At 34.2% G+C, this 26353-nt stretch overlaps 3 protein-coding genes and 1 long non-coding RNA gene across 5 annotated transcripts; 2 read left to right on the plus strand and 2 right to left on the minus strand.

Moving 5' to 3' along the window:
* Positions 1–1882: 1882 nt before the first annotated feature.
* On the plus strand, positions 1883–7076 carry LOC123215269 (carotenoid 9,10(9',10')-cleavage dioxygenase 1-like). Its single transcript, XM_044635296.1, has 14 exons — positions 1883–2157; positions 2470–2540; positions 2657–2671; positions 2919–3030; positions 3292–3391; positions 3843–3905; positions 4181–4291; positions 4373–4557; positions 4772–4910; positions 5292–5409; positions 5492–5593; positions 5820–6071; positions 6505–6616; positions 6893–7076. The coding sequence occupies exons 1-14, from the start codon at positions 1915–1917 to the stop codon at positions 6920–6922; spliced, it is 1653 nt and encodes a 550-aa protein (XP_044491231.1). The 5' UTR covers positions 1883–1914; the 3' UTR covers positions 6923–7076.
* On the minus strand, positions 6752–7857 carry LOC123215271. The gene is made up of 2 exons (XR_006502000.1): positions 7739–7857; positions 6752–7065 (listed from the first exon to the last, which is right to left on the minus strand). It is a non-coding gene; the product is annotated as an uncharacterized LOC123215271 (long non-coding RNA).
* A 594-nt stretch (positions 7858–8451) lies between these two features.
* Positions 8452–12396, minus strand: LOC123215674 (nuclear transcription factor Y subunit A-1-like). Of its 2 annotated transcripts, none has more exons than XM_044635869.1 (7): positions 12221–12396; positions 11151–11374; positions 10381–10496; positions 10171–10239; positions 9478–9642; positions 8932–9388; positions 8452–8838 (listed from the first exon to the last, which is right to left on the minus strand). In XM_044635869.1, exons 2-6 carry the CDS (start codon positions 11335–11337, stop codon positions 8975–8977), a joined length of 951 nt encoding a protein of 316 aa, XP_044491804.1. In that variant the 5' UTR covers positions 11338–11374; positions 12221–12396; the 3' UTR covers positions 8452–8838; positions 8932–8974. The 2 variants fall into 2 exon arrangements, with proteins under 2 accessions (XP_044491804.1, XP_044491806.1); XM_044635871.1 differs by having other exon boundaries at positions 11151–11410.
* A 5416-nt stretch (positions 12397–17812) lies between these two features.
* On the plus strand, positions 17813–24376 carry LOC123215673 (cellulose synthase A catalytic subunit 3 [UDP-forming]-like). Its single transcript, XM_044635868.1, is given in 16 exon segments — positions 17813–18048; positions 18307–18513; positions 18890–19085; positions 19387–19607; positions 19692–19797; positions 19898–20096; positions 20346–20612; positions 20756–21101; positions 21184–21321; positions 21677–21802; positions 21883–21913; positions 21916–22094; positions 22244–22508; positions 22671–22873; positions 23127–23477; positions 23566–24376. Coding segments are annotated over 15 exon segments (3237 nt in total). The 5' UTR covers positions 17813–18048; positions 18307–18489; the 3' UTR covers positions 24151–24376.
* Positions 24377–26353: the final 1977 nt, after the last annotated feature.

Here is a 26353-nt window from a genome sequence, read left to right on the forward strand (position 1 = left end):
AGAGATGTTTCAGAAATATAGAGAAAGAAATTGAGAAAATGATATTTTTGTTCACAACCCAGATTGTTAATATAAGATATAACTAAGGAAAAACAATTAATTAAGGAAAATCCATTACAGTTAATACAATTAGCAAGTAAATAATTGAATGAATAATGAAAGATATTGTAATGAAAGCTATCGTTGTAATGCTGAGTCATTATGTTATCAAGAGAAAATGAACAAAGATGATGGCCGCCACCTCCCTTTCGTCATATAGAGTTTGTCAACGAGAATATGATTTTAAAAGCCGGAGGGCTGATTAGTCTGATTGATTCAATCGTCACTCATTAAAAAAAAAAACTATTTTTAGAGGAAATTAAATTAGTTTGGACGAACGATTAGATTAAGTAAAAGTGAGATTTGACCTGATTAATAAAAAAAATTAATTTTAGCATCGAATTAAGGTTTTATTTTGTTTTGAAATTATTCAGTTATAAAATTGTTTTAAATATTATTTTTAAATAAAAAAAATATAATACTTGATGACCCATGTCTCCCGTTCTTCAGCTATCTACTGAGTCCATGTGCCGCTGAATGCGGTGACGAGTGAGCCCATTCTTCCTTTAATCTTTTTAACTTTTCCTCGTCAATTTTTCATCACTGCCATATATACCTCCTCAAGACTGAAACTTCATTAAATAATGCCGTAAAATTCCAAAAGGTAAATTTCATTTTCAACTTTCTAGACTGCACCAACTCATGACCTTTTGAATGCCCAAAAATTCAACACAAAATCACCTACCCTCCCGCACAATATTCTTGTTTGAAATCCTTCAATAATGTCCCATTGTTCATCTTCGTCCGAGCTCCACAAATCTTGCGGATTGTGCCTTGCATCTGTACTACTATATTAATTTCATGCCCACCACATGGTCAATCAATTAGCTTCTGCAAAATTTACTTTTGTGCTGTAATTCAACTGCTGCATGATGAAATATTTCATGCACTGAATAGATATTTGATTAGGGTTCTTTAAATTATGGCCACTTTAATTTAACATTTAAACACGAAGCTTTGACAGTTTCGTTCTTTTTATGACTTTCAAGAACTATTTAATGCAAATCTTTTATAGCAATTACTCTTTAACAGTTTTAATCATGAATTTCAAAATATAACCTAAAGTTGAGCTTTGAAATCATCTTTAAATATTTAGGTACAAGTTAATTTTTATAGACTAAACATAAACATAGCTTAAATCATTTCACACTTCACATAAAAAATAGAATATAGTTGTTCAACTTTCAATGCTGAAAATTACCCAAGGTTAAGAAAGTGAAAGAAAAATCTTAACTCCTCTTGATCAAACCCTTTTTCTCCACCTATTTTCCTTTCTTTTCTTTTTCATTTTATTTCTCCTTCTCTTCCCTCTTCTCTCAATTGTCTTTCACTTATTAACAACACTCTCTTTCCTTCACCCAAGGCATGGTCTCACAAAAGATGATACTCTTGGTGGAGCAATGATAGTGCAGGAGGGGTGAAGCGAATGGAGGTTTGAAGGGAAAGTGGAGAGAGGTGATCATGGCGTGAGGAGATGAAAATAAGCGATGCTAAAAGCAGTCCAAAATTGTGCCATAAAAATTTTATAAATTTTTTGGAAACAAAGTATTGTTTAACTTTATCTTTTTTCTAATTTTATAGAAAAAATTAAATATTCCTGTGGAAAATAATCATTCAATTTCAGCCTAGAATTTTTGCGGTAGGAAGAAAGTTTATCTGTTGTTTATTATTAATTTTCAAGTCTCACTATTATCTTTTTGGCTTCACCAACGTTTGCCACGTGGCGGTTTCTTCAGCAACTGCAAACAAAGGCAACACGACAAATATATAACAGCCATATCACGTCTCAACTCTGCTACTACCAGTCACTCAGGGATGGAAAAGCACCAAAAGAGAGAGAAAATGGCGAACGACGGCGTAGCTGACGGCGGTATAGTGGCGGTGAATCCGAAACCGCATAAAGGACTTACTTCCAAAATGATTGATTTTGTCGAAAGGATGATCGTCAAGTTTATGCATGATTCTAACCAGCCTCAGCACTACCTCTCCGGTAACTTCGCTCCGGTTACTGAAGAAACTCCTCCTACTAAAAGCCTCACAGTCATCGGTCAGCTCCCTGTAAGTTCACCATACAGTCGTGTCATCATCTTCTTTCTGAGAACCTCTGTTTTTCATTTTTGTGAATTATGATCTTCTTCTCATTTGGTTTTGCCCAGTTTACTCTGTAGTATTTATATTTGTGTTTAATATTTGATGAATTGAATGCTATTTAGAATTTTGTGCTTTTGCAAATGCAATAATAGCATATTTGAGATTAATTAAGGCCGTGTTTGAATGAGCCATTGAATTTAAGCATAGACAACTGTAGAGAAAATCATGTTTCCGGAACTTGAGTTAATAATATATATGTGGAAATATGTATTTTTTCAGGATTGCTTGAATGGTGAGTTTGTTCGGGTTGGTCCAAATCCGAAGTTCTCTCCCGTGGCTGGATATCACTGGTACGAAAATAAAGAGATAATCTTCTATTTCTGATATTATTAATATTTTAGCTAGTTACTATTGATTGAAAGAGTTGTATAGTGTTGACTAACTCTCTTCGTTGCTTGCTTTGCAGGTTTGATGGAGACGGGTGCGTTAGTTTCTGTTTTCTTTAAAGTAGACCGTGCAAAGTTAATTTATTCAAAGCTTCCTGGCAACAAAGGGAAAAAAATATTTTGTTTTCACTTTTAAAGACTGGAAGTAATGCCGTTTATGTGTGGTTGGTTGATATAACAAAAAGTATTGTTATTTTGCAAATCGATATCTGAGACCTTGTAGTAAAGGTTTTACTATATTGTTCCATGCAGCATATATTAATACATTCTATGAATTTGCAGCATGATTCATGGTCTGCGCATCAAAAATGGAAAGGCTACGTATGTCTCCCGTTTTGTGAGGACATCACGTCTTAAGCAGGAAGAATTTTGTGGGGCTGCTAAATTTATGAGGGTATATTTTGGTCAATTACGCTTGTGACTGTTTTATTTTTTTTCTTTAATTTAAAAATCAGTAGCTTTGTTTAAATAAGTAGAGTTTTTCTTTTGTTCTTCAAATAGAAGTGCTTGTTGTGATATCCAGAAAAGCGATTCAGTCTTAATCTTTTAGTAATAGCAAATCATGTTTCACATAAATATACAGGCAATTATGCCTTGTGAAATTTAGCTATATTTCTTTTTTTTTTTTTTTTTTTTTTCTGGATGACTTTTGCAGATAGGAGACCTTAAGGGGCTATTTGGATTACTCATGGTTAACATGCAAATGCTTCGAGCAAAATTGAAAGTATTGGATATTTCATATGGAACTGGAACAGGTAAATTTGTTTTGTACGCTTTGTCAGCAAAAATGCTAAATTGTCCTCGGAGCTGAATAAGTGTGCACCTCTAGTAAATTCTTTCTTAGATTCAGTATCAAAAACATTATTTGATCTATTGAGGTCATTCACAGTAGTCGATTTACTGTAGTCTTCAATTTATGTTGGTACTGAGGTGGATATTGCCACTGCCTACCTGAGCAAACTTGTGTATAGGCCTTTAATATTGCAAAGAGAACAGTGACCTAGTGATTGAAATTTTAATGATTATTCTCACATTGTACCCAAATTGTAAAGAACAGGTCTAAATACATGTGCAGTACATAGATGTGATCCTTAGAAACTCCCTACTGATTAGAAATATGCTCCTTTTACATTGGATGCATCCGTTGCTTATTTAATTTTGAAAGTTTAAGTACAAGACAACTAACTGGCTGTCTGTCTCTTTCAGGTAATACAGCTCTCATTTACCACCATAAGAAACTTCTAGCACTTTCAGAGGGCGATAAACCTTGTAAGAATTTATTTCTTCTCTGTTATTTACGTTTGAGAAAAGATTCAAAGTTGTAATGGAGACAAAAGAACCTTTATATTTTTGTCTATAATTTACTATGCTTGGTTGTTCAGATATTGCCAGATTGGTCCTTCATTAAGCACTCTGAAAGAATTTTTCCTTAGTCATGTAGAAAAAGCCAAAAAGATTAAATAGACATATAAATAAAGAGTATTAATGATTTGATTTGTAACTTTTTTGTTGCAAATTAGTTTCATGCCTATTTAGTCATGCAGATGCCATCAGAGTTCTCGAAGATGGTGATCTGCAAACGCTTGGCATGGTGGATTATGACAAGAGATTGCAACATTCCTTTACTGCTCATCCCAAGGTTGATCCATACACTGGTAAAACCCATCCTCTTTAAACAAACCTTCACAACTAGCTGAAACAAATGTCCTTTTGATTTATGAGATTTCTGCTTGCAGGTGAGATGTTTACCTTTGGTTATTCGCATGTACCTCCATACATCACATACAGAGTTATTTCAAAGGATGGTTTCATGCATGACCCTGTGCCAATAACAATATCAGAACCCATCATGATGCATGACTTTGCTATTACCGAGAATTATGCAATTTTCATGGATCTTCCTCTATATTTCAGGCCAAAGGTATTGTAAGTTCTTTTTAGTCAAATTTCTTCTGCTTCAAAATTTGTACATTTTTTAAAATACCCTCTAGATGAAATTAGCTTTTGCTGGGGATCTAGCTTAAATTGAATGATAATAATTTAGGTTATTAAGTAAAGACTTTTGTCTTTGTTAGTAGTATGATAGTGATAACCACAAATAAAGTCTGATACATTTAACATGTTTAAACTTTTAGGAAATGGTGAAAGAAAACAAGTTGATATTCGCATTTGATGCAACAAAGAAAGCTCGATTTGGTGTACTTCCCCGATATGCAAAGAATGAGTCTCAAATCAAATGGTTCGAGCTTCCAAATTGCTTTATATTCCATAATGGTGAGTCAACCTTTATATTCTTTTTTGTTTATTGTATTTTTAAGTGACGAGAATTGGTTCACTTTAAAGGTCTATAATTATTATTACTAATCATGGTTTTGGACATTGCATGTTAAATGTTTATTTGGTGATCTTGGGAGATTATTGTTTACCCTTCTTATCTCTTTAACCATCACTTTAACCATAAAGATGCACATAGCTTGGCTTCTCTGTTCCCATGAAACTCTGCTAAATGATTATCATGAATCTAACTATAAAGATGCACATAGTTTTCTTCTTGGTGCTCTGTATATATGTGTTTGCTGCTTTAGGAAGATAATGCTTGAAGTTTATACAGTGTTCATGTTGCATTCTGATTTTTTGATAACTATATTTTACCAGCCAATGCTTGGGAGGAGGAGGACGAAGTTGTTCTGATCACTTGCCGCCTAGAGAATCCAGATCTGGACATGGTCAATGGAACTGTCAAAGAAAAGCTTGAAAATTTTACAAATGAACTGTAGGAGAGATTGCAACTACTTTGAAATTTGTTGAAGCCCTTTTACTGCTAAGGTATTTCTGATTGCTGTTTTACTGGTCAGGTATGAGATGAGATTCAACTTGAAAACTGGTTTAGCTTCACAAAAGAAATTATCAGAGCCTGCTGTTGATTTTCCCAGAGTGAATGAATGCTACACTGGGAGGTATTCATCTTTCTACCAATGGCTTCTGGTAATAATTCAGAATTGTGATATTTTCTAAGGATAATGTTGAAGAAGTGCGTTATCTTACTTAGATTCGTAATATTCAAGTTGTTTCTCAAGAGTATGTTTTTTCGGTCATTTTCTTTTTGGGGTGTTAAATTCGTTTTAACCAGGAATTGGACTTTCGCCAAAATTTTTTGCTTCCCTTTATCTTTTGCTAATACAGGAAACAAAGATATGTTTACGGAACCATTCTAGACAGCATTGCTAAGGTCGCAGGGATTGTCAAATTTGATTTGCATGCTGAACCAGAGGCAGGAAAGACAAAGCTTGAAGTTGGAGGAAATATTAAAGGTATCTTCGACCTGGGCCCTGGTAGATTTGGATCAGAAGCTATTTTTGTCCCACGAGAGCCTGGCACCTCTTCTGAAGAAGATGACGGCTACTTAATTTTCTTTGTACATGATGAGAAGACCGGGTAATTCTTATCTTTCCTCACACTTACTATGATCTCTCTACTACTAACCTGTATTACATGATTATTGCTATGGTTTCTGTCCCAAAACCACCATTGGTTATCATTGGAGATAGCTGCCATTGAAGCATTCACCCACCCCACCACTTACTTGATGTAACCAATGGTGGCATTTGGCAATATGCCTGCCTTATAGCTGAAGGTGTGTGTTACTAACTGGGGCTTTTAAGCGTAGTCTTAAAGCTATTAAGGCACTCAGTTGCCTTCCTAAGTACTTTAGAATATGCCCGTGTAGACTCCATAGTTGCTCATCTGCATTTAGCAAATTCCCAGCCCTGCTTCTGTCAACTTATTGACTGCCTGTCCTCTACGCTTTAATAACTTTATTTTTTGTCCTTTTGGCGGTCTCTGAGATTTTCTTTTTCTGTCTACGCAGAAAGTCGGGAGTGAATGTAATTGATGCAAAAACAATGTCGCCAGATCCTGTTGCAGTTGTGGAATTACCACATAGGGTTCCATACGGGTTCCATGCCTTCTTTGTGACAGAGGTCAGTTTCTGAATAACGTTTCTCTTAAAGCAAGCAAAATATTTCCATTGAACAACATTGATCATCAAGACAAAAACAAACTTGAAGCATTTACCAAAAAGGCAGCAGCAGATGGCATCCATTAAAACGATAAGATAAAAGAGAAGGTTGTTCATTATAATATGTTCCCTTCACTTAACATGAACTTTGATGCAAACATGAAAGAAGTCCATGATCTAGTAAAAATTGTTCATTTGTTTTCGATGTCTACACGATTGCTTAATGATTGTTGAACAGGAACAACTAGAAGAACAAGCAAAATTGTGAACCTGGACGCTAAGAAGGGTTGACCAAGAGAATGCATCGGAAGCAGATGGACCATTCTGCTATCTGTACGCACTCTTGTTAAGATTACACTCTTCTATTAGATAACTTTACCATTTCTCAAATAGAAACGACTTTGTCGACACCTGAAATTCAATTCAATTCAATTCAATTCCCACTTAAGATACCAACAGAAAATAGCTATCAACAATTTTCAGAATTAAGTTTTTTAACATTAGTTCCATTTTGAACAATGGAACCCAAGCAAGTTCAATAACTTGTTCACCCTACATGTCTCCACTTGTTAGCAAATAATCTTCTGCAATTCTTGGTAAAGCTAGCTAAGTTATTCAACATTGAAAATAGAAATCGTAAACACAAACCAACAATCAAAACAAAATGTTTCAACTAAGAAGCCAGCTAACGCAAACACTAAAGGCACACCAAATTAACAAACAAAACTCGGCAAAAATGTTGTCCCCAATGTTCAGACACAGCGGATAACATCAGATAATTCATTAATAATAGATATATATAATAAAAATAATAAAAAATAAAGTTGAAAGATTTGCAATGAGATCCCTCAAAATCCCTAGTATCAACCTGGCATGAAACCGTGGAATGGTTCCTCAACCTTCACAATGTGAGGGAGCACCAAATTTCACGCACTTACAAGTTCAGATTACTAAATATTTCATCATGGGGATACCAGAAACTTAACACACATAATCACCAAAAATTGTAATTTTACAAAAAAAAAAAAAAAAAAAAAAATCATTTTTTCGCATATAAACGAAACCCTTTACAGCTTACACTCACGAGAGAGACGAAGAAGAAATTACGTAGAAGGGTCCAGGGTTTTTCTGAGGACCGGATCAGCCTTCTTGAAAGCTACGAGTTTCTGCAGTAATCTATTTTGTGTCATCTCTTGTATGTGGCATTGCTAATTTTAGTGATTTATTTACCATAAAAAAGATTATATATGGTTATATATATGTATGGTTAATAGTTGCCTTGGAGCACTTTTTTTTAATAAGCTTTGATGATATCTTCAAGATCCAATGTCCTGTACATAAACTAAACCGAATCAAACACCTTTTAGGTTAAATTTGACTCAAATTTATTAGAATAACATTAAAAGTGATTCAAATTTAATTTAAATAAAAATAATTTAATTTAAATTCAAATTGAATTTATGATTAAATTCATGATTCGAACATGTAATTCAAATTCATGATTTAAATTCGTTAACTCATTGATAAAATAACATCATTTAATAATTATTTAATATAATTCAAATCCAACCACGAGTCAAATTTGAATCGAACCAAATTATCTATCCAACCCACAAACCAAACCAAACACTCTTTAACTTAAGTTTGATTCAATTTTAAAACAAATCAATACTCTTTAACTCAAATTTGAACCAAACTAACTTTTGAACCTAATCTAACTTGATTTGAATTCAACACTACTGGCAAAAACAAAGTTACTTCAGAAAAACTAGCTTTTAAAACACCCAACACACCACGTTCAAAGACTACCAACGTTTTCATGTTGATTAAAATTACAGAAAGTCGAAACCCTCTGATTGCATCACAACAAAACAAAGACATCTCCACACTTCCAGAATAGTCAAATGTTTATACGTTTTCAAACTTCCTACGTTCACAATAATTCCTACTTCATACACACATAACTGTGGCTAAATTTTCCCTCTTTATAGATGGGACGATGGAACTGAAGATATTGTGAACATAACATAATATTCACATATTTTCTTGCTTCTTTGTTATTTCCTCATCTTCATCCGAACACCCACAAAGTTTGCAAAGCCAAGAATGAATTGCCTGCGAACCACCTCGCTAGTGATGATTTCCTCAACCCAACGTCAAAAAGGGTAAACTCTCCAGCTTTATCTGCTCAAAAGAAAGAAGCCTATCATTAGAAACTAAGACTCCTAACGAAATTACATGAGCAAAATATGAATACTTGAGTAGAGAAAATCAAACCCGCAGAGCAATGTTGAAGAGCCCCCCTCCATGTTGACAAATTTCACTTAACCGGAAGGGCCCCTCGGGGAGCCCCATTCATTTGCATATTGTCCCTCTGTTGACCCAAAAAATCCCCCTTGACGGTATCAGTAGTAGATGAATTGTTAATTAACAGACCATGACCGTTACTGCCAACATTGGAGAAAGTGTGTGTTCTGTGTATGTTTTCGACCATTGACCCTTTTCCTTCTTGCTGAACAACAAAGGAATTCACATTTCCAGTACCATTGGCAGGCACGAGTTCAGCGCCAGATAAACTGGCAGACTCTGTTGCAAGGTTTGTGCTAGAATTCATACCTTTCTCTGATGTGGGATTTGCAGTGTTATTATCCAGCTTCTTAGTATTAAGAAAACGGCCCCCACAACCCCTAGCCCTTTTCATTGCATGTTGGTGCCTAGATTCGTGTAGATATGGCTGTAAAAATACAAGCATATAAAACAAGGTTATTGTCAAAAACTGTTATTCATTGCAGAGGATGAAAAGTATAACAACACAGCTTCTACCTTTCTAACTTTTATCACTTTCTTTTCAAGCTCAAGCTTAGCACGCGACTGTCTTCGTCTCAGAATACCATGATACTGCTTTGCATTCACATAAACAGGCTCGTCCTCCATTTCAAGGGGCAAAGGCATTCGAGCATGATGCATTCCATACACTTGGTGAGGTAACTAGCATCAAACTATAAGTTATTATATAATTTACGAGATCCAAAACATTCAATTTAACATATTAATATATACCAAGTACAAATACATCAATACTTCAGAAACTATTCAAATGAAACCACATTTCCATTTAAAATCCATACATAAGCATTTCTTACAGATGAAACAAAGGTCTAAAAGTAATATCCTCCACATGAAATCAATGAACAGACACTTTAAACTCAGAAAAGCACTGAGCAATGGCCAACATAATTGAAAAAGATGCAACACATCCCCCTGTCTGGATGCTGGATTGTAAGATGCAAGATAGGCATCACCCCAGCACAATGCCCTTTCCCTTCCACAAACATATACCATTCACTTAGGTAGAATGCGTAGTACATGTTAAGTTTGTAAATAAATTTGCACAGTAGACATTACCCTATTCAAATTGATACATAAGTACTAACCCACCTTGAAGACAATAAAATCATGTCCCATATTGACTTTCTAGTTTACATGTTCAATATACACAGGCTGCAGATTATATACCATGGCTTGTGGTCCATAGGGATTCAAAACTCCATATTGTGGATCTGGATAATGATATGGTGCCAGAACCTGAATAACAGAATTAAGACTTATCACTGCTTTATTTTAACAATAAAGACAAGGTCCTAGAGGCTCATATAACCTGCACCCACAGAAATCACTCAGACATGTACACACATGAGTATGCCAGGAGAGAGAGAGATGCCTTACAATCGTGTGACCAACCAGCTCCATTTGGGAATTTGGTTCATGGTGATCAGTCATAGCAAAAGCTGTTGAGGATGTCATATGCTTGTGATGTTCGCTTTCTTGGCCGTTATTTCCATCTGATTTGAAAAGGAAACCTTTCAGAAAGCAGCACAGTAATATTCTGAACTTACACCTAGAATAACAATATCAATAATACTCTTTCCACTTTCTGTTAATGTGACATAATGCAAGAAAGCATGCAAGCTCCAAACCTAAAATCCTCTCTTTTCCACTAATACGCCCGCATTTCCCAATAAGTTTGCAAAAATTAAAGTGGGAAAACTTTCCAATAACAGACCCCGCACAGTCAAATATTATGTGGCTTTGCTTAAGTTAATAAGGCTAGATGGAAATGATGACAAAACTCCTTTTTTCAACCATAAATGATTGGACACTCTTTTCTTATCTTCAACCTCATACAACTATTATGATTAATAAATAAATTATCTTTAGAATTCAAATGTATGCAGTTTCCAGTTGCACACACTGGTATATAAGAACAGTCTAAAGTAAAAAGAGGAATATTCAACATAATATCCTCACAAGAACTGTTAGTTTTGAAGTTAACATGTTAGAGAGAGAATTTGCATTTCTTTACTGAAGTTAGCTCCACCACCCAAGCAAACATCGGTTCATTACCTTGTTAGTTTTGAAGTTAACATGTTAGAGAGAGAATTTGTATTTCTTTATTGAAGTTAGCTCCACCACCCAAGCAAACATCAGTTCATTACCTTGAGCATGTGTAGCTTCATTTGCAACCAAACCATTCTGCTTTTCACTTGAAGATTTGGGAGAATTTTCACCCAAGGAGGCTGCAGTTCCAGCTCCACGCCACCAAGGGTGGGTATAGACAGTCGACTGCAACACGCTCTGAGAACCATGGTCTAACTGCTGATTTTCATCAGGTTTTTCCCGCATCGCAATCTAATTCTAGGAAAATATCAACAGCCTAATCCTAGGGAAATTATTTGAGGCAGAAGGGAGAAAAAGCCTGTGAGCCACAATGTTCTAGTGATAGTAATTCATCAAAATAGAAATCCAAACAACAGACAAGTACACAAAAGTTTTCCTCACATGAAGTAGCAATATAAACTCTCAACAAAATGCATAAATATAAAAGAAAACCTGAAAGGATTAGCATTAACAGAGCAAGAAATATTGCAAGCAAACAAGATTAACAGAACCCTTTCCTAGGAACAAATAAAAAAATCTTTGAAAATGGAAATTAATGATTACGTGCATGTAATTGAGAAACAAAATTAAAACACCAGCTACAGAATAGAATTAAAGATAGTCAAATCACATGCATAACAACAAATCTCATCTCAGTTTATCTATAAAACAAATATGCCAAATTTAGATCTCCACTCAAATGACAACTACAACAAATTTAGAGCATCAAAACGTAAAATAAAATTTTAACCTCCATTCTATTGCTTTAAAAATTTCACAAAATGCAAAAAAAATTAAAAATTTACAAAAAACAAAAAACAAAAACAAAAGATAAAAACAAGAAGCTCCAACTGAACTGAAGCTGATACAAACTAGTCAGTCCAATAAAGCAAACAATTATCATCTGGGTAAGCACTAATTCTACTAAAAATTTTACCATATGCAAGCTTTTCACTTAAACCCACATATTTTTTCTCAAACTTTTCACAAAACTCTCCAACAAAGCAACCTACCATAACAAACAACTGAAGATTGAATTTTTGACCCTATAAAACTCCACAGAGACTTCAGAATTTCAAATTGAGAAGTTGAACACATTTGAATTTGAATTAAAAAAAATAGAGCTTACAGTGGAATGCAAAGCAGAGAATAGAGAATCTACAGGACGAAGAAGAAGAAGAAGGTCGTCGAACTCTATTCAGTTTTTCTGAGTTTCTCTCTGCAACCTCTAGAGAGACACAGACACAGTGCTTTTTGTCTCCGACAGAGAAAGAGAATTTAATTTAGATCTTTTAAAGAAATAAATTTTTTAGCTTCCTCAAAGGTCTGTTTCTAAGGAAGAAAATTTGACAAATTTGAACAAGCGTGTACTGACGAAATTGACCTTTGTTTATGGGTTTAATATTTTTTCAATTATTTCATAATGATTTATTTGCATAGTTTAAATTCTTATTGAAATCAAATCAATTTTTCAGAGTTCAATCATTTACATCAAATAGAAAAAATTCGGATTAACATTTTTTTCTAATAACCATAAAAAAGGAAGATTTAAAAATAGGGGCAATTTGGGCATGAAATATGAAACAAGGTGGGCTGTTTTGTTATTATTTAATTTAATCTGGATAAAACAAAGAGTAAACTTTTTGTTTGTGGCGGAGATGACACATGCGTTGAGGAAGGCAACGTGGACGCATCTCAATTAACAAAGTGGGGCCAACGTGATAGCAGCCTGCCACGTCATAGTATTTATGATTCCCCCACCACAACCGCATCAGTCAACTTTTGAATTGAACGGACTTGAATCGAAGGTGGAACAGCGTAACATCACCATTACCCTCCGTTTCCTGACGTCATCACTGTCTGTCTTTGTCGTAGGTAACAGCCAAAAACAACGAAAAAAATAAAATAAATCAATAGATACAACAAAAATTTTAAATTCAAATTTATATAAAGATTTGAAAAAGGAGAGATATGAAGTAGGAAAAAAGAAGCGTGTGGACTGAATGAAAGGAGATAAGGACAGACTGGCCTGAGAGGCACAAAACGAGACACGTGGAAAGAAGGAAAACTGGATCCCCGACGGAGTAGGGCTAAGACCGGCGAGGCGGCTGTGGCGGTGAAGTTAAACTAGGAGAAAAGTACAAACGTGAGGAACCCAAAAAATGCAGAAAGGATAAAATATTTATTTGTACTTTTAGACTGGATTAGATTCCTCCCATAGCCACTACGCATAATAAAAAAAGCAGCCATGGAATGAAGGCCCTTTTCTCTGGAGAAAAATAAGTGGTTACTGTTTATCCTTTCCATCAAGAGCCGGAGATGCTTTCAAATTTTGCCAGTTATTTTATTAATTATTTTCATATTCTCTAATTGTCATTTTTTTGCACAATATTTTGTTTCTTCTATCATGGAAAGTTGGAAACATTCCCTCAAGAAATTCGCCTTTTTTCCTGCAAAAAATACGTTAAAAAGGAAACATTAAACAACCACAACAACTGTTTGCGCCAGACCAGATTGACTTCAGCCATGTCTGCCCTCTACATAGCAAGCAAAATTAATACAAGAAAAGGAGTTTATTCAGCCCAATGGACTCATTAACCAAAGCACCCATTAACCTACTTGTAGTCATTTGGATCAAAGTAAGTCACGAGTGCAGTCCTGCTATGACTAGAATGTCATCTGCAACTTCCCAAATTTCTTTAGCTAGAATGTCTTTCACCTACCTCTTTTTCTCCGGAAATGTGTGTGATGATGCACTTCTAAAGTTTTAACATGGCGCTGTTTCCTAACGTGGTTAACAGAAAATCTATCAAAATCAAGCTCAGGGCCGCTTGACTAAATGCTCACTTATTAACAACGGTCTTCCTGGTCGCAAATGTGGACAGATGGAAAAACAATGAAATTAAATAATTTATACAAGTTTGTATATAAATACTATGCATAATTTTATAAATAAAAAATATATATGATAATATAATTAAATATTATTTTATATTTAATTTAAAACTATCTAGTTATATTATAATATATTATTATTTATACATAAAATTATGTTTATTATTTATATATATAACACCATTTATATGAAAAAACTATTTCAAAGGAATTTCTCGTATAATAGATTATAATTAAAACAAGAAATTTTACTTAAACTAGATCATCACTTTTAAAGTCAAATCAATCACATTTACGAAAACAAACTTTTGATTTTTGATATGTCGGACATAGGAAATTTCATCCTATATTTTAATTATTCTTCTCCTATACTAAAATCTTGTTTTAATAATAATATTCAAATTTGAAATATCAGTTATTATCCTCTTCATTATTAATATAATTCTAATCAATATTAATCCTTCCCTTTATTGTTAAAAAGATTGTTATTATCAGCTTATCTTAATCTTAACATTAAAGTCAGGATAGACAACATAGATGTCCATGTTGTAAGGGAAATACACCAAACTCTGGATTAACTAACTTGGTCCGGTCTGAGAAGAAGAATACTGTCAAGGAATTTCAAAGAGATTTATGCGACTAACTAAACTACCCAAATAGTAGAGCATGAAAGTGAACGACATCCAATGACCACCTGGTGAAAAGGGATATGGAATCTAGAGAGCAAAGCCACCTTTGCTTGGTGCAAGGCAATTGCAAGCCAAGCCTTTAGCATATATTGAAACTGCTGGGCTCAAAAGTTATAGCAATGAATTCTGCATTGACTAGGTTCCTACTTCATTTCTTTCTAGGAGAGAGGCTGTTGATGAAGTGGGCTTGAATGGTGGTCCAAGATTTAGGCAAACTATTAGATACGTAATGAATTATTTAATGCTTATTCCAGTCTCCATGGTAAAACGTATGACTCATAAATATTAAGAAGTTTTCCATGATTAAGAATTGAGTGGAAAAATATTAAGATGACATTGACTTGGAGAAAGATGTGTACTTCTGAAGAAATGTACCGAACAAGTGATAAATGGGATGGTGCAGCAACTCATAAATGTAAACGGATAAGCATAGCGGTATCCTTCTCTTAAGAGTGTCTTGATCAGTTTTGACAGCCAACTTGAGATGTGTAGATTTTTCTTTCTTCTAGAAGCCAACCGCAAAACAATTGCAAACCATGAATTACTTTCCAAAAAATATAATAAAAACTCACTGTAATTGCAATAGGAACTGGCATGGCCTTGATGACAATTAAGAAATAAATAAATATATATATATATATATATATATATATATATATCAAAAATGCTACATGCACAGAAACTGTGCACAGTTTTTGTGCATGTTAGAGAAACCTAAATATGAGTACATATATGTAACGCTAAGAGAAATAAACACAACAATCAAATTAGATCAATTTTACCATGTAATATATAATTTCATAAGTCAGTTATTTAGGAATAGATAAATTTAAAAGGCCAAAGGACTTATTCCCACCCAAAGTTTGTTCCATTTCTAAGTCCCTACATATCACTTTGAAAATCTCATTTACTCGCTCATAAATTGTTAAATTTGTTAGTTTTAAAAATAAAATCGTCATTTTATATGTAATATTAAAAATAAACTAAAATTTTATATTTTTTCCCCCTCTAAAGTTTAAAAACTAACAATTTTCTCTCATGAGTTAAGTTTTAAAAATCACATTCCCTTCCTAAGATTTAGTTTCAATATCTCATTACTCTCTTTGATGTCATCGTCATCGTCTCTCCCTCCATATGGTTCCCCTTTCTTTAGCAGTTTTTCTTAACAAAATCCAAACCCCTTTAACGTCGTCTAGAAAGATGAATCATCTTTCCAGAAGATAAAGACGAGATCGATCGTTGATCTCATTTTCCTAGACAAAGACAAAACCTATGATTGATCTCGTCTTCATTGTTTGGAAAGACAATTAAGATGACGTCGCACAACATTGAAGAGTTTAAGGTTTCATTAAGGTAAATTATTGGAGGAAGGGGAACCGCTCGGAGGGAGAGACGATAGGCAATAACGTCAAAGAGAGTGGTCATATATTGAAGAAAACCCTAGGGAGAAAATATGATTTTTTAAGATTTGGTCTATGGGGACAATTGTTAGTTTTTAGGGTTTAAAGAGAAAATAAGATAAAATTTTAAGGAGTTAGAGTTTCGTTAATTTTAACTTTTTCATAAATGAATAAATAAGATTTTTAAATTTAAGGAATATAAATATTTGGCATTCACGGTGGAAAATATCAGTTACCCCATGTAATAGAATATCTATAAACCTTCTATTAATGTAAACTATCCATATCCATATGCCTCTCGGTATCGCACATTGTATAACATTAATAAACCCCCTTAGCACCTCACTTGATAAATTTATTTAGTCCCTTGCATGGTAAACAATATTTTTCCACCCAAGGTTTGATCTAAAAACATTTTTTAATCTCTAATTAGCGTAAATAACAAACTAATGGTGTAAAGGTAAAATAGTAATTTTATTATTTATTAATTTTAAAAATAAAAAAACAACTTTCTATTAGACCCCAAATGTTTTTTAATATGAAATTTAATCCTAAATAACTTTGTTGCAATATGTTATTCTCTTGGAATGTTTAATTATCATTTTTTAAATTATTAGGGAGAGATTGATATTTCAAAAGACCCAAAATCTTTTTTTAAATTTCTAATAACCCCCTCAAAAATTTCACAAAAACTCTCAATATTTTTACAAATTATAATGTACCCCTTAATATATGAGACAAACACCCATATTTTTATAAAAAAAAAAATGAAGAAGGTGTGAAAGTAAACAGAAATGAAAATAAGAAGTTTTTTATATAATTTAGATATTTAAAATATTATTGTTATTTTTTGTTATTTTAGTAGTATATGATAATTTAAATAATAAAGATAAAATGATAATTATATTTTTAATAATATTATTTTATTAATGTAGTTTAATTTTAAGTAAAAAAAATATTATTTATGTTTAATTTTACATAAAAAAATATTATTTATACTAACTAAAAATAAAAAATATTTTAACATCAAATTTTAGATAAAAAAATTATAAATTACTCGAATAACATAAACCCCTAGAAAACAAGGCGTTACAAATTGACAAATTATAAAATCTTAATTAGCGTGTTGATTTCAATCATTTATATTCAAGAAATGTACTGCAAATTTACAAAATTAAAATAATCACATAAATGAAATGTACTACAAACTTACAACATTAAAATCATCACATAAATAAAATTTAAAGTTAATATTTGTACACTTAACTGTCTGACGATAATCAAATCACTTAAGTTAATTATTAGGAGAATTTTATCTTTTTCATGAAGAAATTGAGTATTAATTTCTATATTGTTCTTCGAAGGTAATAATAAAACCTGGTTTCAAGAATAATTAAGAATTACAAATTATAAAAAATAATAATAATAATAATAAATCTGAAAACACTGTCTGTCAGGAAGACAAGCAACGTCAGACTTTTTGGCCAAACTAGCAGCACCTTCCGTCCGATTTCAACGGCCTATTAGTCCAGCAAGTTGTTGCAAAGGCTTGTAAATTTAACACTCTCTCCAGCTGTCCCATCTACGCCAACTGAGCAAAGTCAGTCAAACCAAAGTTACCAAACCATTATCAAAATTAATAAATAAGAAAAAGAAATAGACCTCTTAACAAATTAACACTCGATAATTTATTAGAATTTAAAAAAAAAAAATACTCAAAGAAATGATTGAATCTTCCTCTCACACTCTCAGTGTCGGTGGTGGAGTTTTGAGCCTTCAAAGAGCTTAAATAGTTGTTGTGTCGCTTTCGTTCATTTCAAGTCATCTCTTCTGCATACAGCTAACTAAAGTGAATATCTTTTTACTCGTTTTATTTCATATTTTTATTTATAGAGAGCGACTGGCTGTTGCTTTGTACTGTTGGTTTAGTTCTATTCAGCTCTCACTCTCGCTCATCGATCTCCGATTTGGAGGTTTGATTCTCGAATCGCGTTTTTTATTTTCTTTTGTTTATGATTTTTTTGCGAGATCTTTTTTTTTTTTTAAGTCGAGCAAATGAGGAAAACGAGAGAATGTAATTTTGATTGTGTTTTATTTTAGTCTTAATTTATAAATTTATGTTTGACTTTGTGTGATTTAAGTGGTTTCACTGTCATTTCTGTTTTGTGTTGTGAGAAAACTGAAGAAAGTGGATTTGATTAGCAGAATTTGTGTGAATTGTTTTGTTTCAGGAGACAATCTCATTCGCATTCTGTTATGCAGATCTGAGCTTTCACCTGAACATTTTATAAGAATATAAAGGATTCTTTTAATCCTGTTCGATACTTGAACTACTGGAGATGCAGAGTTCTCGCTGAGACTGAACCAGAAGCTTCAATTTGTTGCTCAAATCTGACTAATACACTTAAGTCACGATGCAATATGAAGGGGAAACTGCGGTAACTGTCAAATATCTACTTATTTATTCGTCTGTACTATTTTTTTCTTTTTTGAAATTTATAATTTTAGTTCTCTGTTCGGTTGATTGGAAAATTGATAAAGAAAAGGAAAGGAAATAACGTGTTGAATAAATTTTCATGTGCAATTGGTTGAGTATCGTTGATTATATTTTAGGTCCCAAATCAACAAGTTCATTAGATTTTGCTTTTGTTTTTATGGTTTTCCTTATTGTTCTGAGCAACCAAGAGGGATATCATACTCTAATGTAATGAGTTTGCTGGTTTGGCCTAGATTTTTCGTTGTTGGTATTAAATTAATAGACACCACTCTGTTGGGTTCTTGGAATTGAGAGAGTTCTACTATTTGATTGCTCAGGGAAAGTCCATGAAGAACTTAGGCGGGCAGGTATGCCAGATCTGCAGTGATAATGTTGGCAAAACTGTGGATGGGGAACCATTTGTTGCTTGCGATGTTTGTGCGTTTCCTGTCTGCAGGCCCTGCTATGAGTACGAGAGGAAGGATGGGAATCAATCTTGCCCTCAGTGCAAAACTAGATATAAGAGGCACAAAGGTTTGCTATTGTTTATTCACATTGTGTATCACTTTGACAATTTGTATGAGTGTTTCAATATTACTGATACTGAGCATTGGAAGTTGATGAAATTTTCTTAACATCAGAGAATGTAAAACGTCTGAGGATTTTCACTTTCTTATTTAACTTTGTCTTATTGATCATTAGTTATCTTTTCTTTGGAAACACATAGGTCCATTATTGTTGGTTGTGATCACATGGTAACAACTGTTTTTTCATGACTATATGAATTGTGATTTCATAGTGATGATTTTTGTTACTTATCTTTTTGTGATTTCAGGTAGCCCTGCTATTCCAGGTGACCAAGAAGGGGATGCTGATGCTGGTGATGGTGTTAGTGATTTCAATTACTCTTCAGAAAATCAAAACCAGAAGCAGAAATTTGCTGAGCGCATGCAAAGCTGGCGTATGAGATATGGGCAAGGGGAGGATGTTGGAGCTCCAAAATATGATAATGAGGTTTCTCACAATCATATTCCGCGTCTCACAAGTGGATCAGAGGTACATCAATATGTTATAGTGTGCTGTGGTTTGTTTTTCTAATAAAATGAAGTCATATTTATCTTTTGTACCTCTCACTTCTAGGTTTCCGGAGAATTATCTGCTGCATCACCTGAACATATTTCTATGGCTTCACCTGGTGGCAAGCGTATGCGCCCTCTCTCCTATTCTGGTGATATAAATCAATCACGTACATCTCTCCTATATCTAGTGATATCTTATTGTTCTGGTTGTCACTATTTTAAATACCTGATATTAATTCTTGTTTCATGGAAATGATATTTTCGCAGCTAATATTAGGGTTGTGGATCCAGTGAGGGAGTTTGGGTCACCTGGATTAGGCAATGTTGCTTGGAAAGAGAGAGTTGATGGCTGGAAGATGAAGCAGGAAAAGAATGTTGTTCCTATGAGCACTGGTCAGGCTACATCTGAAAGGGGTGGTGGAGATATTGATGCTAGCACAGATGTTCTTGTAGATGACTCATTGCTGTGGGTGCTTGATGAAATTTGTGATTTTTTATTGTTTTATTGTTACTTTTTGAGCATATTTTTCCTTCTTTTCTTGTTAATTCTTAGGAAGTCTGAACTTTTTAATGGCCATAAGGCAATTTTATATCTTGTCATTAGTATTAGTATTGTGGGTAAATATAGCATGAATACTGAATTTCCCAATTTTAATCTCTCTCTAATAATTTATTTCTAAATTCTTTCTCCTGTCTAATTGTATTTGTCTTGCAGGAATGATGAAGCTCGGCAACCTCTTTCAAGGAAGGTTTCCGTTCCATCATCTAGAATAAACCCTTACAGATTGGTTATTGTTCTGCGGCTTATTATTCTCTGCATTTTCTTGCATTACCGGATAACAAATCCTGTGCCCAATGCCTATGCTCTGTGGTTGATATCTGTGATATGTGAAATTTGGTTTGCAATCTCCTGGATTCTGGATCAGTTTCCCAAGTGGCTTCCAGTTAATCGTGAGACATATCTTGATAGGCTGGCTCTGAGGTAGGACTATATCACCACTCCGTTTTTAAATAGCTTGGGGAGTGCTAATGCTTGTTCACTTTTATTTGAGGAGCTTTCTCCAATAATTTTTGGTACTTCATTTTGTTTAGAGTCTCAATATTAATTGTGTTCCTGAGTAACAGGTACGACCATGAAGGGGAGCCTTCACAGTTAGCTGCTGTTGATATATTTGTCAGTACTGTGGATCCATTGAAGGAGCCACCCCTTGTGACAGCCAATACCGTGCTATCCATTCTTGCAGTTGACTATCCAGTTGACAAGGTCTCTTGCTATCTCTCTGATGATGGTGCAGCTATGTTGACATTTGAAGCTCTATCTGAAACATCAGAATTTGCAAGAAAATGGGTACCTTTCAGCAAGAAGTATAACATTGAGCCCCGAGCTCCAGAATGGTACTTTGCACAAAAAATTGACTATCTGAAGGATAAAGTTCAACCATCATTTGTCAAAGATCGTAGAGCTATGAAGGTGAGGTTTTCTATGTATGAGTATAATTCATCCTTTCAACTCCTCTAATTTAAGATCACTTACGTCTTTCCTTGCGTTACAGAGAGAGTATGAAGAGTTTAAGATTCGTGTTAATGGACTTGTTGCAAAGGCTCAAAAGGTTCCTGAAGAAGGATGGGTTATGCAAGATGGTACCCCATGGCCTGGAAATAACACTAGAGACCATCCAGGAATGATCCAGGTAACACCATTTCTTAGGGGTAGATCTCTTTATGGTGAATACAACTTGTTAAGGCTTCTTAGGTCCAGATTTTGTTTAGTTGAACAACTTTCCTAAAATATTGATCAGAAGATACATATGTGACTCTGAATGAATTATGCCTATTCCATTTTCATTTATGTTACTTAGACTCATTTGGGTGCTGAAATTTAGTCTGTTAATTGGGATTAGGATCATTCTATTGTGAACCTGGATTGATTGGATTGTAGTGAAACAGTTCATATAGTTTATGCCAACCGATTTGGATTGAGGCTTAGTTGCATTTATTTGGAATGCAAACATTGTCTAACTTAATGTTATACATATTCATTTGTAGGTGTTCTTAGGGCAAAGTGGAGGTCTGGATGCTGAGGGTAATGAGCTGCCACGTTTGGTTTATGTTTCTCGTGAAAAGCGACCAGGCTTCCAACACCACAAGAAAGCTGGTGCTATGAATGCGTTGGTGAGTATTTGACAATAACTTGAGCTTCTTCCTTTCATTTCTCGTTTTGTCTCACCTTTTTATGGTCCATACTAATGCAGGTTCGAGTTTCTGCAGTCCTTACCAATGGACCTTCTTGTTGAATCTTGATTGTGATCACTACATTAACAACAGCAAGGCCTTGAGGGAAGCAATGTGTTTTATGATGGATCCCAATCTTGGGAAACATGTTTGTTATGTTCAGTTTCCACAGAGATTTGATGGCATTGATAGGAACGATCGATATGCTAACCGCAACACTGTTTTCTTTGATGTAAGTTCTGCATTCTTTTTAATCATGTATTCTTATTCCCTTCAATATGTAATAGTAATCTGTTATGCATTTGAAAATGTCTCAGAAAGTATTAGTTATCTTTTTTCCTGACTATTCTTTCTGACGATTATTTTTCTTCTTGAATTTAGATAAACTTGAGAGGTTTGGATGGCATTCAAGGTCCTGTTTATGTGGGTACTGGATGTGTCTTCAATAGAACAGCTTTATATGGTTATGAACCTCCAGTTAAACCCAAGCATAGGAAACTTGGAGTGTTATCATCCCTCTGTGGTGGCTCTCGAAAGAAGGATTCAAAATCAAGTAAAAAGGGTTCAAACAAGAAGAAATCCAGCAAGCATGTGGACCCCACTGTGCCAATATTTAGTCTAGAGGACATAGAGGAGGGAGTGGAAGGTTTGTTTCTTATTTTAATGTTTTTTATTTCCTTGGTACTGGGTATAGTTATATTATTTGAAGTTGTTTGGGTCGTGTGAAGTCAGATTTATTGAAATATGTGTCCTTTTTGTCATCTTTTTCTGATGGTTTGAGTCTCATCTTCCCTCTCGCATCAATCAGGTGCTGGATTTGATGATGAGAAGTCATTACTTATGTCCCAAATGAGCCTGGAGAAACGATTTGGTCAATCAGCTGTTTTTGTTGCTTCCACGCTTATGGAGAATGGTGGTGTTCCACAGTCTGCAACACCTGAAACCCTTCTTAAAGAGGCAATTCATGTTATTAGTTGTGGATATGAGGACAAAACTGACTGGGGAACTGAGGTATCTTTTCTATTAAACAAACACTGGCAAATATCAAGTTTGGTGTGGGTAATGCAAAACATAAGCAGATCTAGTAACCAAAATGAATTCTAGTTGCTTGCCTGAAGTGCTTCCATGAGTCAATTTTGCTTCACTTATGGGAATGATTTGACGCCTCCCCACTCAATGGGGATAATAATTTATGACTAATCCATGCATTTTGTTGTATAATAAATAATGATGGGACACGTTCCCTTTGCTGTGTCATTTGCAGATTGGATGGATCTATGGATCCGTTACAGAAGATATTCTTACAGGATTCAAGATGCATGCCCGTGGTTGGCGGTCAATTTACTGTATGCCCAAGCGCCCAGCCTTTAAAGGGTCAGCTCCAATTAATCTTTCAGATCGTTTAAACCAGGTGCTTCGATGGGCTTTAGGTTCTGTGGAAATTCTTTTGAGTCGTCACTGTCCGATCTGGTATGGTTATAGTGGTAGGTTGAAATGGCTTGAGAGGTTTGCTTATGTAAACACCACAATCTATCCCATCACTGCCATTCCTCTCCTCATGTATTGCACATTGCCAGCCGTCTGTCTACTAACTAACAAGTTTATTATTCCTCAGGTATGTCATATCATAATATTGCTTTTCTTTGTGTCTAATATCATCTTTACAGTATTCTAATTCTTTTGGTTGGCTTATTTTATTTCAGATTAGTAACCTTGCTAGTATTTGGTTCATTTCACTCTTTCTATCCATCTTTGCGACTGGTATTCTAGAGATGAGATGGAGTGGTGTTGGAATTGATGAATGGTGGAGAAATGAACAATTTTGGGTTATTGGTGGTGTTTCAGCCCATCTTTTTGCTGTTTTCCAAGGTCTTCTTAAAGTACTTGCTGGGATTGACACCAACTTTACTGTCACCTCCAAGGCATCAGATGAAGAGGGAGATTTTGCCGAACTATATATGTTCAAATGGACAACTCTGCTTATCCCGCCAACGACTCTTCTCATCATAAACTTGGTGGGAGTGGTTGCCGGAATCTCCTATGCCATTAACAGCGGCTATCAGTCATGGGGTCCTCTATTTGGGAAGCTATTCTTTGCCTTCTGGGTGATCATCCATCTCTATCCCTTCCTCAAAGGTTTGATGGGACGTCAGAACCGGACACCCACCATAGTCGTGGTTTGGTCCATTCTTCTTGCTTCCATTTTCTCATTATTATGGGTGAGGATTGATCCCTTTACCACCAGAGTTACGGGTCCTGATGTTGAACAATGTGGAATCAATTGTTAGCCTAAACAACTGCTGGAATTCTGAACCTCTGTTTTGGCCTCACCCATCTAAAATGCTTGAGAGGTGGGAATCATGAAACCGCATGATTTTGCCTTGTTTCTATGTCTTGTTTGTCTGAGTGAATTCACATGATGTGCAGATTATAGGTGGTGAAAACTAGAAAACTCAAAACTGCTGGAATATTTATTCATTCTAAGTTTATATATTTGCTAAATCTTGTAAGTTATTTTCAAATTCTCAAAAAAAAAAAAAAAATCCCAAATAGCTAGGAAATGCATCGAAGATATTATGTAATTAGCCTGATCAGAGGAATCAAAAATAAAAAGACAAGAAATTAGAACGGTGTCGCATATATTTAGAGGTTAGATAACCCGACTGGAAAAAGACAAGAAATAAACCAGTACGTGGCGGTTTGATGGCCTACAATATTAGCATGACACGTGTAGATGATGCGAAGCCGGAGAGTGTGGAGACTGGACACGTGGTTAAGGTAATTATAATTTATATTATATCCACTCCCTCTCGGCTCAACCCAGTGTCCCAGACAAATCCCATTGAAGAATCTTTTGAATTTTGACAGCCGAAATAAAAACAAAATTGAGAAGCAAAGAAAGTGATAGTTAACTGTGTGTTTGCCGCGAAAAAAACAAAGAAAACAGTTGCTGTTGCTGATCCCCGGTTCTCTCCCGATTGGATCCTGTAGACAACATGTTAAGTCCTTCCAAGCGAAAATTATATTTATTATTACTAATTTTAATTTATTTATGCATTTAAAGTGAATACACAGAGAGTATCGCTCCTTTAAAATTCCACAATTTAAAAGTTCTTGATTTCCTATTTTATTTTACTCGTTAATGAGGTTCTTTTTATCCCAATCTCAATGCATTATTTCTTTTTATTGTTCTTTTAAGAGTATTTAATTTTACAAGTTGATATTTGCTAATTCAGAAATGATTTCATGTGTCTCATACTATTTAGGTAAAATGTAAGCTAAAGATGCTTTCGGCTGCTTCACTTTGGCCATATAGAGTGTAGCATTGCATGGCCTAGAGCAACTTTCGTATTGCTCTTCCCCAATCTCCTAAGGTTTCAATGCAATTATCAGTAATCATAATTAAAGCATTATTGGTTGTTTAGATTTGGATTATTTTATTATGAGTTGGAGCAAGCTCAAGAAGCTGATACTTTTTAATAAAAAATGGGAGGAGAAAAAGGAAGATAACATTATTTTATAATGGATATGTATGTTAGTAATAAATAATATGAAGGTGAAAATGATCTAATGGGGGGGCTTTTATGCTTTTAGCAATGCCACGTGTAGGGTGATAAGGGCATGGAATACCAAGAACTTAAAAGACTAATGTAAGAGGCTAAAGTGGTTTTGACATTGTAAGCGGATTGTTCTTCGTTAGGCAGAGAAGACTGAGGAGGCAAGAAGTGAATTTCAATATCAAAACAGAAATGAATTGGCTTAACGTCAAAGGTTGTTGGAATGGAGTTTCCGATGAAGGAGGACGTATCAAAATAATAAATTGTCATCTTAAATTATAAAATCACAAACTCTCTCGTATAGTTTAGTTTATAAAATCACCATTCTTTGTTATTGTCGATAATATCATCATACTCTATATCATCATCGATAATTTTAATCAAACATTTAATCAAATATAAAGTTAAAATAATATAATCTTTGTTAATCAAAATAAATTAATTTCAATAATAAAAATCATATTAAATAAAATAAAAATAAAAAAACTATAACAAGTTCGATTCCAACACTCAATTAAAACGAAGAAAAACCCGTTGAATATCAATTCCAACCATAGGAATTGCATGGAAGAGAAGGAGGTTTGCCTATCATCGGCCACTAGAGCAATGGAATAAGATGAGCAACCAAAGACTCATAGTCTCACCTTACATTTTACCCTAAATTGAAATTTGAGGACAAGTCTATCATATTGACTAAAGTGAAGACGGATAGAATGGGAGGGTGGTGGACCAATATCATCAAACAAATTTACTAAGCCAATTATATTACTTGCAGTGAAAAATTCTGTAATTTTTATTATTTGGATTGGAATATTTAATCCTAATTTTTATGTAAGTGGGTGATTAGAATTATTAATAAAAAATTATAAAACATCTATATCAGGAATCAGCTTCATATATATATAATAAAAAATAAAAAAAACAGCATATTTAA

The sequence above is a fragment of the Mangifera indica genome, chromosome 5, assembly GCF_011075055.1.
Source record: "Mangifera indica cultivar Alphonso chromosome 5, CATAS_Mindica_2.1, whole genome shotgun sequence".
NCBI classification, from domain to species: domain Eukaryota; kingdom Viridiplantae; phylum Streptophyta; class Magnoliopsida; order Sapindales; family Anacardiaceae; genus Mangifera; species Mangifera indica.